This window comes from Opisthocomus hoazin, chromosome 4 (genome assembly GCF_030867145.1).
Source record: "Opisthocomus hoazin isolate bOpiHoa1 chromosome 4, bOpiHoa1.hap1, whole genome shotgun sequence".
In the NCBI taxonomy this organism is placed as follows: Eukaryota; Metazoa; Chordata; class Aves; order Opisthocomiformes; family Opisthocomidae; genus Opisthocomus; species Opisthocomus hoazin.
In genome coordinates, this window is record NC_134417.1 from 36,236,719 (window position 1) to 36,257,434 (window position 20,716).

At 44.6% G+C, this 20,716-nt stretch overlaps 1 protein-coding gene across 6 annotated transcripts in view; it reads right to left on the reverse strand.

The window, feature by feature from the left end:
* Positions 1–20,716, reverse strand: part of HECW1 (HECT, C2 and WW domain containing E3 ubiquitin protein ligase 1) — a 271,752-nt gene that overhangs the window by 186,573 nt on the left and 64,463 nt on the right. The window contains exon 2 of one of the 6 annotated variants that reach the window (XM_075418575.1): positions 17,575–17,632. The exons of the other annotated variants lie outside the window; for them this stretch is intronic. Within the exon in view, the coding sequence (XP_075274690.1) occupies positions 17,575–17,601 (27 nt within the window). The 5' untranslated portion in view covers positions 17,602–17,632. The remainder of the gene's footprint in view (positions 1–17,574; positions 17,633–20,716) is intronic. 6 annotated transcript variants of the gene reach the window in all.

The following is a 20,716-nucleotide window of genomic DNA, read 5'->3' on the forward strand; positions in this document are numbered from 1 at the left end:
CTTCAGTGATGTGCAAATCATTGCGTGAATTAGAATCCAAATGAAAGAGTGGCCTCAAGGTCAGCCTGGCAAGGCTCGGTGCCGGTGAGTGGGATTGATTCCCAATGCAGGCATATTAGTCATAAGGCAGCACAAGCTAGCAGCGCAGTAACTAGAAGTACTCTTTGCATGCACAAAGAAATAGCACAATCAAGAGCAGTCCACATTTTCTGAGCGTATGTAAGCAATCTCCTAGGTACATGCAGATAGAAGCTGGAATGTGGGGCAATAACTGGAGGAAAATTCTTGGAGTTCAGAAAAAGGAAAAAATTAACAATGCTTTTTTACTTCTCTTTCTAGAAGAGGTAAGAGTGCTGCCTAGCGAACCCCAGAGAGCATGCCGAAAGATACACACATCACATTTCCAATTAAATTATTCCAAGAATTAAGATTTGTACCCCTGTATGTAAACCAAACAAGTTTCTGAAAAACTAAATGACATTTTACCACTTTTAGATGAGAACACTCCAAGCTTCTGCACTGTAGCCTACTTATACCTAACTACAAGCAATTAACAATCTCACATTCAACACATTCATATTAACACAGTGACAATCCACTCGCATTTCACTGCATAAAGCACTAGCAAGTTTCTGCAACAGAACGCAGCTAAGGACAAAAATAATTTTGTAATTTCTCTTAAATCAGTAGCAGTCCTATCTCAGCAATTTGCACAGCAAGGGATGAGAAACAGCCATCAGACTTAGCAGTTACAGAAAAAAATATTGATCTGAAAACATCGCCAATATTTTTAAAGGACATATTCAGGTACACAACATGGAAACATGCGACATGGCCTGATACAAAGTCTCAAAAAGATAACTAAGGAAATAATATAAAGGTCAATATGGTAGCATTTTAAACCAAGATAAAGCTGCAGAGCTTCACACTATTCTTTCCACACTACAAAATTAAAGAAATAACCTTAGGATCTCCTCATACGCTACTATCAAATACTCTGAAGTCCCCAGCACTTGCCTTTGCTGGTGCTTTCTGATGCACGTAACAGGAAATTTGTATTTTTGACTTGGTTAGTTTTGAACATCGGCAGCAGGCAGAGAAGTGCTGCTGCAGTACCAGAGGCAGGACAGTAACTACCTCTCAAACAGGATGAAGCATTCGTTGGTAGGCCAGCAAGCATCCTCATGCCCATAAAGGCCAGTGCGGACCACACCAGCTTCAGATACACAGCTCCAGTGACAGTGGTGCTGAAGACTGAAAACCCCCATTCCTCACCTTTTCTAACCCAAGGACAATATTTATGAACAACAATCATTCAGTACAAGGCACTAGTACTGGTTTAATCCGCTGTTTTAAAGTCTCAGCAGAGAGTTGTCCCAAAAAGCCTGTGGGCCCCACACTGGTCTGTTTAGGAATCACCACTGCCTTTATCAGGTCCACTGCACAGCTGGACTCTGCTGCTCTCCCAGGAGCACTACTTACTCCTTAGGAGGAAGGAGGCAAGAACGAGAATTGCTTTTCTCCTCTGCAGCCTAAAAACATTGCCGCTTTACTGCGAAAGAACTGTTCTGAGAAGTGATACTCATACAGAGAAGCCCTGACCACGTTAGATGCTCCGTTGCAGGTTCTGCAGAGCACACAGTAATAGACACCTCTTATCTGAGAGACTTCTATAACCAGCGGCTTCAGTTCAAGTACTTTGCCCATGCAAAAGATCAATGTCTTTAATAGCACTAACAGGGGGCTTAGATTCATCCAAGTCAAGCTTTGAGTGCTTGAGTCACCTCACTCAGGAATGCAAGTTCCCAAGGCTCCTTGTGTACTCAGAGGGAAGAGACAGACTGCTCCTAGAAAAAGACAGACCCAGGTAAGGCTTTCCCAGAGAGGACTCGGCTCCACTTCACCACCTTTTAAGGAGTTGAAGGCTGTTGGAAGCCTGGGTTAGGCACGTCATGTTAGATAGGAAGGAGCCAGACCTGCGTATGAACTTCTCAAGTTATAAGATTTTAAATTATAGAAAGGTAAGTGGTCAAAGCACTCCTGAGCATGGCAGAAAATGTGTAAGTACATTCGGGTATGTGAAATAAAAACATAAGGCGTATTGAAAGACATACTAAATTACCTGCTTATTTAAGAATAGTCTGATTATTCTAGGTAACTATAAAATTACAAACTAGATGGTATATCTAGAGAAAATGAAAGCAGAGAAAATAAAATACTCAGTATACTGTATATGCTTTACGTACAGATCTTTTGAAGAGCGTAATGTGTAATACCAGTAAATGTAGCCGAGGTTTACACAAAAAGCTGTGAAAACATCTTGCAAAATTTAAGAAATTACTAATGGAATGATATAGAGTAAATACAAGTTGCAGAAAGATATCCAGTAACGTACGTTTCCCAGAACTGTCAGGTACAGTCACTTCTCTGCCCAGAAGCAGTTTCACATTTCCCATCTCTCTTTCCCAGAGTCCAAAGACTCCTCTGAAAACTTTTTGCAGAAAAACCACTCCATTTCTTATGATACATGAGAGTTATAAAAATCCCAGCATTGTCTACTATTAAGAATGCATTATACTTTCCACCATTACAACTGTTTTGCAAAACAAAGCTTATGTGATGACTGCAGCATATATTGCTATCAGATAGAAGAGAGTTGTGCGATGGATTACATAGTTATCAGGTACAGCTTACGCATAAATCCTACACACACACAAAAAAAAGGCAACAGAAAGCAACCAAGGACAGATATTAAAAGTGAAGTTTTTAATATTAGCCTCCCTTCAAACACAAGTAGGAATCTTTGCAAACCAAAGGTTCAGGCGCGAATGTATCAAAGGATTTATCCCGCAGAGCTCAGATCTACCCACATAGTATATTCCCACCACCCACGCTTCCGTCTCCGCCCGGACACTCCTGTGTGCAGCACAAAGGGATCCATATACACGCACACCCCACAAGATGTTCACCCCTGCTGTGACCTGTAAAATTTCTATCAACACCACAAGGCACCATTCCCTGCAAGAGCTGCTTACTGTTTCCCTCCTGCATCCCTCTTCCAGGCTGTCAGCAAGGTGACCATGTGTCTTCCTCTCCACCTCTTTTTATTCTCAGAGCATATCTCCTCTTCCTCACTCATCAGTATCACCTCTCCCCTCACTTCTAGATAGGGAGGGATAGGGCACAAGGCATCACTTGCCATACCAACCATGGAACAGGCACTGGATTAACATGTGGGGACAACACACACAAAACCCAGGAGGGATGGAAGGGAGCACTTTTTCCTCATGGTTCCTTCCAGCTGCCCAGTGGCTGACCCTCACTGCGTAGCAAAAAACATTTTCAGTCTCCTATGTCATTCATTGCCCCTACACTCTATTGTGCTTTTTACCCTCATCTGTATTTAAGAGAAAAGCGATTTGAAGTGTCAGTATCTTAACGTCCTAAGGCAGGGAAGCAGGTAGGTATTAGCAGGCTGTTGAGTATTAACACTTACATCAGCCACTGCTTTGATCTACAACCAACCACCAACCATTACAATAAGCCAGTCTCTCAACCAGAGACCAGCTTCGGTGCATGCCCTCAGCTCCATCTTCTACCTTTTGACAAGGCCTAGAACATTCTCTGACATTTTGAAATTAATTGGCTACAGATCTCCTATTATTATCATATTACCTCCAGACAAATACACAAATGCCAGCCAGCTGAGTGTGCTCAATCCTGCTTCCAATGAAATTAAAGGCAAAGCTCCCCCAGACTTCAATATGGAATAAAGTGACTTCGTACAGCAAAGAAAAAATTCATATAGATGTCAACAGCTGCAGTTAACATAGAGCTAATTCAGACCCAGAAAACCAAAAATTCGTATTTTAACTAAAACACTTCAAACATCATCATCATCCATACTACCAGCTATTCTGCTGGAAAACTCATCAGACAAACATGTAGAGCAGCAAGTTGCATTCTAGGACACAGATCACAGCAACTACTCTTAGAATGAGCTCTCAAAACCTAGAAACAAATCTGTCATTTCATGCCTTAAGATTAATTTAAAATATAATTACATTTTTAGACCACGCTATATGAATTTTTCCTGCACAATAGAATCCAACATATTTCTCAATTTTTCAAAAGAACACACACCTCAAGGACTTAAACTGAACACCAGACACTGAAGCATATTTATCATTACTGTATTGGTTTTGTCTGTGTCCTGGGTTTGGCCAGGACAGGGTTAATTTTCACCGGAATCCAGGAAGGGGCACAGCCGGGGGGTGGGGGCTGACCCCACCTGGCCAAACAGAGCCCGGTATTCCATACCATGTGACGTCACGCTGGGTTCCGGTGGGGGGGGGGCGGCGCGGCGGGAACGCTCTCGCGGCTCGGGAGCGTGCGGCTCTGTTTTTGTCGTCTTTTCTCCTTATCTGTATCGTTGTTGTTCCTGTTCCCTCTGTTTGCTGTTCTGTTAAACTGCCCTTATCCCGACCCACCAGTTTCTGCCTCTTTCTTTCCATTCTCCTCCGCACCGCGGCGGGGGGAGGGGCGGCCGCGTGGCGCTTTTGTTGCCGGCGGCAGCCGAAACCAAGATATTTAAATTGGCGCCCAGACGTGGGGCACGGATAACGGCAGGGCTGAGCAGCGGCTGTTAAAACTGCTTTCTTACATTTTGTTAAATTTTGTTATACGCATTTTTTTCTGTGTTAAACAGTCACCGGTAAAAATGTTTCTGTCTTTCATCAGATGGTTGTGGTTTTTGAATCCGTACTTGCTGTACTTGTTTCCTGTGGTGCTATTTATCGTCACGGGGAAAAGGATCAGAATTATGATTTTACTGTACTGTACGATATCGACTTATGACATGATAACGTCAATGTGCATGAAATTAGGCTTGTATTTGCATGCGGCACTGCGGTCATTTCCGTACCTCGGATCCTATGTCTTAGAATTTGTGAATAATCAAACCCAGTCTGTGGGGAAAACCGAAGGGGATACCTTCCCCCACTCTTTCGCCCCCCCTCTCTCCCTCAGGCTGGTCCTAACGGCTTTTGAGAATTTCGAGTACCCGTAGGATGCTCAGGCCAGCACTCTCCTTTTGTTATGCCTCCTGAATGGGTTTTGGGTCTTGTTTAGGGTTAAGCAAGTCGTTAAGAACATCCTGCAGAGACCTGCCCCGGGGCTGGATAGCTGTGAGTGGCTGGGTGTGTGGGACAGCATGGGCAAGTACCTAGGGCAGTGGGCACCTCCGGTGTTTTTTTAAACTCACCCCTGAGGAAGTACAGGATCCGGACAAACTAGTAAAGTATCTGCAAAAAGTGTGCTGCCACCCTGGGAACTCCAGAGAGACACAGATCACCGCAACGTGCTGGGGTCTGGCCCACACCTACCGAGCCCTGTTCAACACCGTTCAGTGCCTTAAGGGGGAAAGGGGGGGAAACGCAGCGGCAGGCACTGGGGCTGGCGCTGCCCCCCTAGCCGGCCCTGCAGCCCCTCCAGCCCAGCAGGCAGTCACAGCCCCCCCGACCCGCACCACAGCTGCTGCAGCCACTGGCATTGTCCTGGCTCCCCCGGCGGGCACGGCAGCTGCTGCAGCTCCAGCCACAGGCACAGTAACTGAGCCCAGTGACCAACCTGTGCCAGTAGCAGTCACCGCTGTAAAACTAAAGAAAGGCGCAAAGAGAGCAGATCGCTCCGGGAGGGATGACGATGAGCTAGGGTCATCACGGGAAGATAGAGACAGAGATCATCACCCGGTCCCTGTCCCTGGGCGAGCTGCGAGACATGCGGAAAGATTTCAGCCGCCACCCAGGCGAGCACATTGTCACCTGGCTGCTGCGGTGCTGGGATAACGGGGTCAGCAGCTTGGAATTAGAGGGCAAGGAAGCCAAGCAGCTGGGATCCCTGGCCAGGGATGGGGGCATTGACAAGGCCATTGGGAAAAAGGAACAAGTCCTCAGCCTCTGGAGGAGACTTCTGTCAGGCGTGAGGGAGAGGTACCCCTTCAGTGACGATTTTGTATGCTATCCTGGCAAGTGGACCAATATGGAAAGGGGTATTCAGTACCTGAGGGAATTAGCTGTGCGGGAGCTGGTTTACTGTGACACAGACGATGAGCAGGTACCCACAGACCCAGATGAACTCCAGTGCTCACAATCCATGTGGAAGAAGTTTGTGCAGAGCACACCATCCTCATATGCCAACTCACTGGCAATAGTAGACTGGAAAGGTAAAGAGGCACCAACAGTGGATGAGGTGGCTGTCAGACTCCGCCAATATGAGGAAAGTCTCTCTTCCTCTCTTGTCTCAGCTGTGGAGAAACTGGTCAAGCAACTAGACAGGAATATGTCCTACTCCCCACCTGTACGGGCCAGTGTCTCAGCTGTTAGGGGCAGGCATTTCTCTGCTCAGGAGAGGGAATACAGAGGCTATACACTCCGGGGCACCCTGTGGTTTTACCTGCGTGACCACAGAGAGGACATGAGGAAGTGGGATGGAAAACCCACCTCAAGTCTAGAGGCACGAGTGCGTGAGTTGCGAGGTAAAACAATCACAAAAGGGGATTCTTTTAGGAAAAATGCCACTCCAGTTTCCAGCAGCCAGCTCTCCAGACCAGGTAGACAGTTTGACCTTGATTCCAATCCTCTGGAGGGGACCTCTAAGTCATTCTTACAGCAAGTGAGCAGCAAATTCTCTGACGAGGATTAGAGGGGCCCTGCCTCCAGCCAGGTGGAGGAAAGGGACAACCGTGTCTATTGGACGGTGTGGATTCGGTGGCCTGGCACGTCAGATCCACAAGAGTATAAAGCTCTAGTGGACACTGGTGCACAGTGTACTTTAATGCCATCAGAGTTCAAAGGGTCAGAGTCCATTTGCATTTCGGGAGTGACAGGGGAGGCCCAAGAGCTGAGTGTACTGGAGGCTGAAGTGAGCCTCACTGGGCAGGACTGGCAGAAGCACCCCATTGTAACTGGCCCCAAGGCTCCGTGCATCCTTGGCATAGACTATCTTAGGAGAGGCTATTTCAAGGACCCAAAGGGGTATCGCTGGGCTTTTGGCATAGCTGCTGTGGAGACGGAAGAAATTAAACAGCTGTCCATTTTGCCTGGTCTCTCGGAGGATCCTTCCGTTGTGGGGTTGCTGAGGGTTGAAGAACAACAGGTGCCAATCGCGACCACAACAGTGCACCGGCGACAGTATCGTACCAACCGAGACTCCCTTCTCCCCATTCATCAGCTGGTCCGCCAGCTGGAGAGTCAAGGAGTGATCAGCAAAACTCGCTCACCCTTTAATAGTCCCATATGGCCAGTGAGAAAATCTACTGGAGAGTGGAGACTGACAATAGACTACCGTGGCCTGAATGAAGTCACATCACCGCTGAGTGCTGCCATGCCAGACGTGCTAGAACTTCAATATCAGCTGGAGTCAAAGGCAGCCAAGTGGTATGCGACAATTGACATCGCTAATGCATTCTTCTCCATCCCTTTGGCAGCAGAGTGCAGGCCACAGTTTGCTTTCACCTGGAGGGGCATCCAGTACACCTGGAACCGACTGCCCCAGGGGTGGAAACACAGTCCCACCATTTGCCATGGACTAATCCAGACTGCACTGGAAAAAGGTGAAGCTCCAGAACATCTGCAGTACATCGACGACATCATTATATGGGGCAACACAGCGGAGGAGGTTTTCGAGGAAGGGGAGAAAATATTTCAGATCCTTCTGAAAGCCGGTTTCGCCATTAAGCGAAGTAAAGTCAAGGGACCTGCGCAAGAGATCCAGTTTTTGGGAATAAAATGGCAGGATGGGCGCCGTCAAATCCCAATGGATGTCATCAACAAAATAGCAGCTATGTCTCCACCAACCAGCAAAAAGGAAGCACAGGCCTTCCTGGGTGTTGTGGGTTTTTGGAGGATGCACATCCCAAATTACAGCCAAATTGTGAGTCCTCTGTACCACGTGACCCGGAAGAAGAATGATTTTGAATGGGGCCCTGAGCAACGACAGGCATTTGAGCAGATTAAACGGGAGATAGTTCATGCCGTAGCCCTTGGTCCAGTCCGGTCAGGGCAAGATGTTAAAAACGTGCTCTACACCGCAGCCGGGGAGAATGGCCCAACCTGGAGTCTCTGGCAGAAAGCATCAGGGGAGACTCGAGGTCGACCCCTGGGGTTCTGGAGCCGGGGATACAAAGGATCCGAGGCCCCCTATACTCCCACTGAAAAAGAGATTCTGGCAGCATATGAAGGCGTTCGAGCTGCTTCAGAAGTGGTTGGCACTGATGCACAGCTCCTCCTAGCACCACGATTGCCGGTCCTGGGCTGGATGTTCAAAGAGAGGGTCCCCTCTACGCATCATGCCACCGATGCTACGTGGAGTAAGTGGGTCGCGCTGATCACCCAGCGCGCCCGAATGGGAAACCCCAGTCGCCCAGGAATTCTGGAGGTAATCATGGACTGGCCAGAAGGCAAAGACTTTGGAGCATCGCCAGAGGAGGAGGTGACACGTGCTGAAGAGGCCCCACTGTATAACCAGCTGCCAGAAGATAAGGAACAGTATGCCCTGTTCACGGATGGGTCCTGTCGCATTGTGGGGAAGCAGCGGAGGTGGAAGGCTGCTGTATGGAGCCCTACACGACAAGTCGCAGAAACTGCTGAGGGAGAAGGTGAGTCCAGCCAGTTTGCAGAGGTGAAAGCCATCCAGCTGGCTTTAGACATTGCCAGTCGAGAGAAGTGGCCAGTGCTCTATCTTTACACTGACTCTTGGATGGTGGCCAATGCCTTGTGGGGGTGGCTGCAGCAATGGAAGAAGAACAACTGGCAGCGCAGAGGCAAACCTATCTGGGCTGCCCCATTGTGGCAAGATATTGCTGCCCGGCTGGAGCAGTTGGTTGTAAAAGTCCGTCACGTGGACCCTCACGTCCCTAAGAGTCGGGCCACTGAAGAACATCAAAACAACCACCAGGTAGATCACGCTGCTAAGATTGAAGTGGCTCAGGTGGATCTGGACTGGCAACATAAGGGTGAACTGTTTATAGCTCGGTGGGCCCATGACACCTCGGGCCACCAAGGAAGAGACGCGACATACCGATGGGCTCGTGACCGAGGGGTGGACTTGACCATGGATACCATCGCACAGGTTATCCATGAATGTGAGACATGCGCTGCAATCAAGCAAGCCAAGCGGGTAAAGCCTCAGTGGTATGGAGGACGATGGCTAAAATATAAATATGGGGAGGCTTGGCAGATTGACTATATCACACTGCCACAGACCCGCCAAGGCAAGCGCTATGTGCTCACAATGGTGGAGGCCACCACCGGATAGCTAGAAACCTACCCTGTGCCCCATGCCACCGCCCGGAATACCATCCTGGGCCTGGAAAAACAAGTCCTGTGGCAACATGGCACTCCCGAAAGAATCGAGTCAGACAACGGGACTCATTTTCGCAACAGCCTCATAGACACCTGGGCCAAAGAACACGGTACTGAGTGGGTGTATCACATCCCCTACCATGCACCAGCCTCGGGAAAGATCGAATGTTACAATGGGCTGCTAAAAACCACTTTGAGGGCAATGGGGGGTGGGACTTTCAAAAATTGGGATACCCATTTAGCAAAGGCCACCTGGTTGGTTAACACCAGAGGGTCCACCAACTGGGCTGGTCCTGCCCAGTCAAAACCTCAGCGCCCCGTAGAAGGGGATAAAGTCCCTGTAGTGCACATGCGGAACATGTTAGGGAAGACGGTTTGGGTTAGTCCTGCCTCAGGCAAAGGCAAGCCCGTCCGCGGGATTGCTTTTGCTCAAGGACCTGGGTGTACCTGGTGGGTAATGCGGAAGGGGGGGGAAGTCCGATGTGTACCTCATGGGGATTTAATTTTGGGCGAGAATAGTCCATAAATAAATTGTATAAAGTTAGTTGTTAAATAACCCTGTCACTGTCTGTTATCACTGTTATAATTGTTATATTTTGTACCAGTAGTAGCATAGTAAGAATTCTCCAGATTAAAGAAGGATGGACTTTTTCGATGAAAACCTAGCAGAGCACAGCAATGATGGAACTGGACCTGGTTTTCAACAACTGGCATCCAGCAACTTCATCAAGATCAACATCTCCTGCAGACTGTGGGCACGGGCCGCACCAGATACATCAGCCGTGAGCTCCGGATGCAGCAGGTGACCGCCCATCACCACACATCACCTCTCCTGCCACGGAAGACCATTACGACAGATGGAGCCCGAAGTCATGGATTAAATGAACTCAACGGACACTTTAGAGTGATGATCCATAGACTAAGGGAATGATATCTGGAGACAGGAGAAGTGGTGGTGATCAACTGGACCATGGGGGACCTGGGCATGACGTAGATGGTATGGAATAAGGGGTGGATAATGTCCTGGGTTTGGCCAGGACAGGGTTAATTTTCACCGGACTCCAGGAAGGGGCACAGCCGGGGGGTGGGGGCTGACCCCACCTGGCCAAACAGAGCCCGGTATTCCATACCATGTGACATCACGCTGGGTTCCGGTGGGGGGGAGGCGGCGCAGCGGGAACGCTCTCACAGCTCGGGAGCATGCGGCGCTGGTGCGGTCTGAGAGAGTGGGTCTGTTTTTGTCGTCTTTTCTCCCTATTTGTATCGTTGTTGTTCCTGTTCCCTCTGTTTGCTGTTCTGTTAAACTGCCCTTATCCCGACCCACCAGTTTCTGCCTCTTTCTTTCCATTCTCCTCCGCACCGCGGCGGGGGGAGGGGCGGCCGCGTGGCGCTTTTGTTGCCGGCGGCAGCCGAAACCAAGACAGTCTGATGTTACTGGAGGTCACAATGAAAACTCCTCATAAGTATTAAGAGTTTGACTGCCACATTTAAACATACTTGTTCTCAGAGTAACTTATGTTTGTATACTCCTGATGAGATTATGACAACATCCCCATACACTTTGTAATTAACTTTTGAAATATAAATATTTAAGTTCATTATGTGGTTTTTTTTTTTCCAAAAAACCCTATTATAACAAAGGTTTTAAGGGTAAAGAGTTCTTACTTTGCACTGAAAAAAACAGCAAAGGAAAATACCTGATTTATACTTAGTAAGGCCTCCAATCCAATATTTTATTCTTGAAAGTAACCCTGATGCCATTAACAAATTAATACTACTGATAGAACCCACAAGGTATAGCCTAAAAGGGTGAGTTTTCTCTGTTCCCGGGCAGGTAAAACTAGCCTCAGATACGCAACTCTAAATCAGATTGCTACTTACTGTTTCATACTCATTAAAAGTTGTTTATGTCTTGATTGTATAAATCATAATAAATTGCTACTATAATTATATTGATGAGAAAGCAAAGGAACTGGGCAAACTATCCTGAGAAGAAATGAGTAATTCTGGTATTCTCTAGGTTGAGGAACAAGATTCAGATTATACAAATAGAACACGTAGTGGCTTTATCTAGGGCACAAAAATAACTCTACATGAGATAACAGAAGCTGCATTCAGGGACTCTTTTTCCCTGGATCACTGTAAGACAACCCTGAACTGTATGTCAGAGGTTTTCTGGGGAACTGCTACCCGAGGTTAGACGAAAGGCAGCCCGGTAGTTTCCCCTTGGAAAACAAGTATGGGCATAAAGCAGCTTTTCAAAGCAGAAGCCACCCAGAACAACTGGAGAATTAGATTAAGTAGATGAAAAAGAGTAAAACTGGTGCAGGCTCCTCCAACCACACATAAACGTAGAACAGAGAAGCCCTGCTGACTACCATCACCAATAGAAACTGGTCCTGTTGTGACAGTATGATTTCTGAACTTCACCCTTATGTACCTCACTGCTAGTACACCTCTACTACATTAATTATTACTATGTTGTATCTCTCAATCGTATGCACAGGTATTGTACATCTGCTCACTCTCCTACCTGAGGTTATAATTTACCTTTTTCTCTTCTACTTCAGTTCAAAAGGATTTGTGATCCTATGTTCAAAGGTCTCAGGAGAGTTTTCAAAGAGGAAGAACATCTGCAAAGGTGACTTGAAAAGTTATATTTCACTCACCCGCAGACAAAAGCACAAGAACAGTTCTGAACAAAGGTTCAAGCCATAGTTACATTTAGTTTTAATGGGGACCATTAGGCAGACTTAACCGAATGCTTTTTTGCTGCCACTGAATCCTCACAGAAGTAATTAGAGGTTTTAGCACTGCGCTTAAAGGAAGGCCCAAAGGAGAAATTTTTTGCCCAATTTTTCTGATAACAGCCCCTCTGTCAATGAAGTGTCCTAAATCCCTCAAGATTAGGTTCTATGGCATTGCAACGGAAGTCTACAGTTTAATTAATTTGTATTTATAGAAGCCCGCACAAGTAAGCGAGCTGGAAAACTACCTGGTTCTGCAGGCATTAAACCTCAGTCCCGGAACACAGACCAACAGGCACGCGTCTTCACGCAGCAAGGCTGTGGCCATGCGAGTGCCCATACACCCTGCTTGGATGCCTTGGCACAGGACTTCGTTCTGTCCTCTTCAGGACAATGAAAATTACCCACTGTCCAATTCCACGCACAAATCAATGAAGCACGCTTTGGCCCATGGGTGCTGCTTTTAAATTGATGGTATTACTTGCCGAATAAAATGCTATTCAACTTAACCTTAGGCAATAAAACTGGAATGTCAATGAGGAGAAAACTTGACTTTAGAGCAGGTATTTCCATTAGGGGTTCTCAAGCGCTCCAAGAATGCAGTTGTGTGCAAACAAAAAAAGACACTAGCTCGACAAATTTATCTCTTGTAACACATTAGTTTAATGGCCACATATTAACATTTCTGGTACTTTTTCTCTCAGTATTAGTGATAATTTAACATGATTGCTGTATTTTTCTACCCTTTAACGAGAAACCAGTGTTTTTGTATTGAAGACATTCAGGTCTAATTCTGAAAGCATTCCTGGAAACAAAAACAAATAGCCCTGTTAGCAGTGGAAATAATGAAGCTGTTATCCTGCAGAGCCCTGTCCTTCATCACCAAACCTCTACTAAAGTCTTAGCTTTTTCCTGTCCCTTCCTCTATGAAAACACACGCAAAGCAAAGGTACAGACTACTCCAGCCCTGGCTGGCTGAGTGGGTGACACAGGCTCTGCCTGCCTTTCCTCCAGCCCTGACTTGGGCCTCTCTCCTCTCCCCAGCCCCTAAGACCTGTAGAAACTTAATTATCTTAAAGACAACTACTCATCTGTTTCACTTGGTATTAGCCAGCAGCTTCAAAAGTAATTAGGTAAGGGAGTGACAGAAAGCGCAACCACAGAAGTCTTATCAGCCCAGGAAGATCGACTACAAAAAAATTATACACAGCCTCACTGATTTAAATGATTACTCACACAAGGAAATTTCCTCATGTGTACAGGTCTGCAGAAACAGGCACCATGCTATTTCAAAAGCTATTACAGAAACATAACAGAAGTCTAATGAAAACTGCTTCAATGGGAACAGGACCTGATCTAATATCTAACACAACACTATTCCCTTTCAGCTCCATTCTTCCTAGTTAGTATTTTGTCATACAGAGACCAGTGTCTTCTCATCCTGGTAGAAAATTTTAGTTACAAATGAAACAAAATGCATTTATATTTTCTGTATGGATTTTGACCGATTTCCAGCTTACTAATGAATCCGGTGTGAATTTTTTCCTCCCATGTAAAAGGAGGCATCAAATGCATAATTTCTCTTCACAAAACAAAGAAATTAGTAAAGGTAAAAACAGTGTCACGAAGAACGGACTAATTTAAATTGCAAAGTACCCAAAAAATCTCATTTATATTTTTCATTTTTAAATTCCCAATGCAATCAAAGTATATACTCACATAAGCCAGAGAATGTATTTAACAGAGCTTTCCTGTTGTATCACAGAGTATTTGTTTCATTATGCAACTAGCTCTGTAAACAGTTTAGTATTAATGAAATTAATCATTCATTCATTTTAATTAGTCTTTGATCATATAGAATTTCACAAAATAATAGATTTTTTCAGCCAGTTTCTCTGCTGGCTTTAAGGCTATGTGCCACGTTTTGAGAACAGACAAATTTCCCAGTGAAATCAAAATATTTGTGTACATCAAAACCAAAACTTTCATACATGTCATTCAAGGACAAAGCTACAAAACACTATGGAAGTAATAGAAGTGCCTCAGTCTGGAAATTTTGAATGCAAGTTAAAAGCCTGTTCGCATTTTATGAAAAGAAGCATTTTATCTCGGATTTTTAAAAGGCCCATGAGTTTCTAACTGACAACATGTGATTCTCACATGTCCTGGATGCAACAGAAAGACTGCTGTTGACTTCAACAGCCTTTGAAAGACCTCCTTTCTCACCAAGTTATTCAGGGATTCTTTTGTATTTATACATAGTTTAGGTTAGATAGAGAGCACTAGCTTCACAGCCTTCCATTTCTGTGATATAAAGGGAAGAATGGCATTATTACTATTAATAATTCCTATAACTTTTTTGTTATTTTTGCTCAAGAACTACAGTGCAAAAGTGTGTTTTAAAGGCTTCTGTACGTTAAGTCCTAAATAAACCACTTATTATTTAGGTGTTAACAAGTAACACTGTTTACAACAACAACTCTACACTAACAATCTCTACACTAACAAAGTTTGACACAGGAACACCAATAAATCTTTTTTCCATAAGTAACTTCTGTGATTAAGTGGATAAACTCCACAAGCACTGAACTCTACTTAAAGGTTTGGGGCTTTTTTAACAAAATATTGCTATGTCTTAATGTAAACCTGCAGTGTACTACAAAATGCATGTGCACTGTAGTGGCCACAGGTAGACCAAACACAACAACACTCACACAGAAGCTGATTTTTCAGAAGCAATGGATCAATGTAAGCGCTCTTCCCTAAAGAAGGACTAAATCCCAAGTGAAAGGTCAACATGCTGTTCTCGGTCTCATCTAGAAAAAACCTTTTAAAAGCCAGAAGTGACTCACAGGAGCCACCACATACTAGAGCACTAATTCCTTTGAGATCATCTTTCACTTGTGCCATGACATTTTTTTCTGGCTGCATTTCTGTATTTTCATTCCAATCTTTTATAGTCTGCACTGAGATTCGGGCACTTGAACAAGGCCAACTTCTCTATATTGCTTATAGAGTTACAGGTGAGAAAAGGGTGCTCTGAAATACCACCTGAAGCATAACTTTACTCTGTCAACTATAGAATGTATATGTAGGAAAACTAATTTAAGAATTTAAATTAGGTACTCAAACAACAGGCTGCGAATAGTGCTCAGATCTCCCCAAGGACTCGGAATGGTCCTGCACTCCGTGTGCCCAGTACATCTTCATACTGCTAACAAGTACTGGCACTTATCTCAAACACCTATACGCAACTCAGAAGGCTTATCTGCAAGGTCAAGTAAATGCCCTTGCAAGGACATACTGTTCGTTGCCACAGATTAAATGGTGCATCTAGTCTCTGCTTCTCCTGAAGTAGTCCATGCCAAGAGGAAAACACTTTTTTTTTCCTAATAATGACAAAAAAGGAGATAAGTGTCCAGTAGCAGCTGGAAATATTGTTATAAACATGGTTCAATGTGTTTTCCATAGGGGATGAGGAGTGGGGACTGAAGAATGAATAACTTCAAAGTGCTTTCGTTTTTTTCCTCCATACATGAGGAGTGTGGTAGAGACAGAGCCAAAACTGCATTTTCAGTGAATGATTTCTGTCAATGAAAAGCAGGTGATATATCTAATAGACAAATCTGAAAAGTACTTCTGATTTGCACCACTTTGGTACATTTGAATACAGCTGTCCGTGTGGACTGAGGACCAAACTCGGACAGAAGACTCCCGAGGAGACAAAGCATCAGTCAGTTAAATATGCTGCAGCAAGTAGTGAATTTACTTTCTTCCTGCTGTTACATCAGCTACCTGTTTCTGGCAGGATTCTTCACAGGAGGTATTAAATACAACCTCCAGGATCTCCTGTGTGTTGTATGTAAAGGTCCAAATTTGTTAAGACACTCCAACAGCAGTGAGATGCACTTGTTTAAAACTTAGGAAGACTCATCACCACAGATGAACTTGAAAATGCTGCAAAATGTGTTATATGCACTCTGCTTTACTAAAAAAAACCCTGTTCTCAATACTTTTGATATCTCTTCTGCTATTAAACACACCCTTCCTTTTCAGTCTCTTCACTTGAGGAAAAAACATGCAATCCTACAGTGACCCGCATCATGTTTTTGGGGAGATATTTCACTTAATTTTTGGACTGTGGCCCAACTGAAATACTTTTTTTTTTTTTTCCAGAGTAATACAGGAAATGCCAAATGCTTCTGAAGATATACTTACCTGATGCAATAGCTGCAAAATTCTCATTATTGTCATATGAAGTGTCAGGTGCTGAACAGTTTCCATAAGCTAGAACATTCAAGGATTACTTGTCACCAAATAGTCTTCCCTTGACTCTTCACTACATTTTGTGAGACCGTATGCACTGTACATAGCACATACATCCAGAAAAGTTTCACAGTGCATTTAGCGCAGGATACCACTGAGTTTGCAGCTACAGAGAGGTGGAAGCAATCTTGTTGAACAGTCACACAAATTCTCCGTTGGCATCAAGAGACTCCACGTATTTCCTCACCAATTACAGCACTGCTTAATTTGCACAGAGGCTCAAAACTGCCAGTGCCCGAGATTCTCACCGGCCACTACAAACTGCAAAACTTAACACAGAAAGGATACGTCCTCATGAAACTGGAAGAACGTAATGACCTATTACGTACACAGCTGTTCGCCAAATTATTGTTCTCCACAGAATTAAAGTTATTTGGATGACTAGTAACAGAAAAATGTAGAAGCAAACACACAAACAAGAGCCTCAACCATAACAACATTTCAGTGACAGAAATAAGACTGGATAAGCTTTAATGCACATTCTAGCTCTCTGTGGTAACGCATGACAATTTGAAGACTAAGCTGTGCAGGACAATGCATACAGCAGCAGTGTGTTTTGCATGCACATCATCTCACAGGTTTCCCCTAGTAAGTGGTTAGTGCCAGTTCATACATTCCTGCATCTCACAGATTAGTGTCTACCGTGATGGCCAATTTGCATGTCGTGATAACTCAGAATTAATTCACGGTTAGAAGCCGCAGGTTTCAGAAAATGCCTTGTGAAGGTGAGTGGTTGATGCATTCTGTGCTTTGCCTGTGCATGGATGCGTGCAACCGCATGTTACAGCTGCCTGCTGCTCCCAGGACCTCCTTGCTATGATTTTATAATTCTAATGTCTCGATTCAATAAGAATTCTTGGGCAGGCCACACAGAACAAACCAACATTGACATCAGACAGAGCTTAGCAGGTTACAAAGAAAGAAAACAAAACAGAAACAAGAAAAGCTCACTTCAAATGAAGCTTGATTGGACATGTTGTTGAACAGGTGCTCAAATTACCTGAACCACTTTGACCTTAAACATGGACCGGGGGCAGCTGCAACGAGCTCCGAGCTTTAGCACATTCCATTATATGAATGGTAGTGAATTTATAATGGAATGGTATGGATGGGTTTTATAATCAGAAAAACACACTGACCTTAACACTACACAGGTGGAGCAGCATAATGACCCGCCAATTGTACGCGCATCAATTCCTGGGGAAAAGTTCAATGAGGTTAACTCAGCATGTATCCCATAACCAACATAAGCGACATTTTAAAACATTGTTTTTTCCACAAAAACCTATTTGTCTCTGCCAACATGTAATTGAGTTGCTTCACTGTTTGCCACTGAATATATATATCTTACCCATCTTAAAAGTGTACTACGTTATGCTCCAGCAGACCTGGACGTTGTCATATACTCCAATGCTGAAACACATGTGTTTAAAAAAATAAGAATGCTGTTAGCTACATGAAACTTTTCAGACTATATAGTATTAAGCATCATATTCATTTAACTTAGCAGCAAAAAGAAAACAAGAGGCCTGGATATAACAAGAGGCACCATCAGTGGACCTTTGGGTTTGTTGTAAAATCTTCACATTGAGAGAGCTTAAATGGGTTGCAGCCCATCAGCATTTCTGCTTCCCATCAACTTACTGACACCCTTGGATACTCAAGGCAGGGGGAGGACACAACAGACACTAGAAATAAAGGAAGTTAATTTCAATGTACCATACTCAAGCTGATCAGGCATACAACGTAATTCTAACAGTCCAAGATCAGACCACAAAATACAGGGAATTAACCTATTCCACCTCAACCAGTATTTCAAAAACCCACACATTACAAAACCATAGAGAGAAGCAACGAAACAAAGAAATTTCGACCTGAATCCAGGAGAACTGATGAGCAAGGACAGAAAGCTCTCCAAACATGCAATGCTAATACTTTAATTTTAAAAAGTTTACATCCACCATTCAGCCACAACAGTAACATTTGTGTCTGTATTTCAATTCAGTCTCTACCCTTCTCTTTTGTAAAGTGTCAGCGTGCCCCAGCTTCTCCACAGCATCAGCAGAGAAAGCACCTTACTAACAGGGCAGGTCTGATACCACCACCTCCTCAAACCACACACCTCTGCAGACCGCCATCCCACCCTAACGCTAATTCCCACCATCAGTTTCTGCCGTGAACTCAACAACTAAGGCAGTCTGAGGAGACAGGAAAAAGAGCCTTGTAACAAACACGACTGAAACCACTCCTAAAACTGTCAGTTCAACACAACCACAAAAAAGAACACGAGAACCAAAAGCAACGGGCAAGGTAGTGGATTTAAGAAAAAATTCTACTGTTCAGAAATGTTCAGCTAAAAATAACTCCTAAAACAAAGCAATGCCATTTCATTATACTCCCGAGATTAAAAGACTTTCAAAACACATAAAAGCCATGAAATTACACAAAATAAAAGTACACTTTGCTTTATCACATCCCTCCACCTTGCAAAAGGCACTAAATCTCATTGACATAATCCATTTTAGTCCCAAATTTACTAACTGCCTACAGTCTGGTCACCCCTTGCTTTTATTGAAAAAGGGTATTTACACTAGAAATACAGCAGGGTGATCCCAAAGTTGGGCAGAGCCACACCATCGTTGGAGACAGTGTTAGAGAAGTTCACCCATATGATTTTCAGCTGTCCATTATGAGCGCACGCAACAAAAAAACTCTTCCAAATATCCAGGGCTGTAAAACCACTACTTGCAGCCACAGTCACCATTTTTTTTTCAGCCACACACAAACTGGTTTTAGACCTAATAGCTTCATCCATAGTAAGAATTATATATGATAGCATTTTCCTTAACATTGTCCAGGAGTTCTGTTTTCTGGACAAGAGGGGACAAAAACCACAGCTTGTTACCTGAGGCTGCTCCTACTTCAGCACCAAAAGCAACAGTGTGGCACCTTAGTGCAAGGTACACACAGTGATTTCCTGGTCTCTGCTGGGATGTTCACAACCTGAGACACAATAGCACTTCTCAATGAAGGGAAAGTTTCATTCTCCACAGACTCTGTGAAAAACCCAGATCCCTCCCACTGGCTACTTCCAAAAGCCAGCCAGACCATACCACCAGGTTACACAGACCAGGGATACTGCACAAAAGCTCTGGAGCAAAGAGCAGCTCCTGGACATGCACCCCACTGCCTTCTGCTGCACTGAGCTTGGCTGTAGCAGGCAACACAACCCCGAAGTGCTGCAATAAGTTTTGTGGTTTTTTTTTTTTTTTCTCTCCTTCCCATTCCTCAAAGCATCTCCTCATTACAATCCTCAAGTCACTTAGTTTGTGAAGAGCAGCAAGAGAGTAAATTGACACACCTAAACTGCCTGGCTCACACATTATGGAAAACCCAAACAGAGCCACAGAAAGCAATTTTCACAGAGATAGGATGTGTTGTGACACCTTCGTACATTTAAGCCAGAAAGAAAAATCTGACTCGGGGTTTATAGCAAGCCTGACAGACACCCCAACTGCTAGCACCCCGTCCAGCCACGAAGGCCCCACAGGTCCGGGGAGCTCCAGAGCCGGGCTGCAGCTGGGGGTCCGGCCACCCGCCCTGCCTTAACACACCCGGATCCAGGACAAGGGGCATACGTGCCTCTGTGTTCAAACTCTAATAGCAATAGACAGGAAAAGCGCTATCTTACACATGAATAGATTTACTCAGGGGTACACTTATGTTAAAGTGCTTCAGAAACGTAATTACAGTTGAAGTGCACTTCAGGTAAATTGGAGAGCCTGTGATCAAATAGACTATCACTGCTCTGATGAACACTGTTTCCTGGGCTTCTTTGTCACCTGTCTCTGGTCACCTATGACCTCTTGTGTTTACATTTACATTGTACATTTCCTAGCACTTTTGTTCAGTTTTCACATGGCACTCATACAACATTTACCTTTTCTTTCTCAGTCCATGACTGAGTCTGCCAGTTGCTATTGCAATAGAAGTCTAAAAAGCACTTACTTCAGTAAATGCAAATACAAACGCATCATCTCAAGGGCCAGAAAAATCAGTAGTATCATGTTTTGAGCCAGTTTGACAGAGTCAAGGGGAACAGACTAAAGAATGCAGGAGCTGTGCTGTTTGCGCAGAGACTACTTGCAACCTGAGTGCCCATTCATTTTCTGGTTGAGAACAGAGGTTTTCAATGAAATCAGCTCCGTATCCACAGACAGTGAGCAGTTTCTTCTGAGACCTCTGTACAAGATTAGCATGATCCAGGAGAAAAGTAGGGAG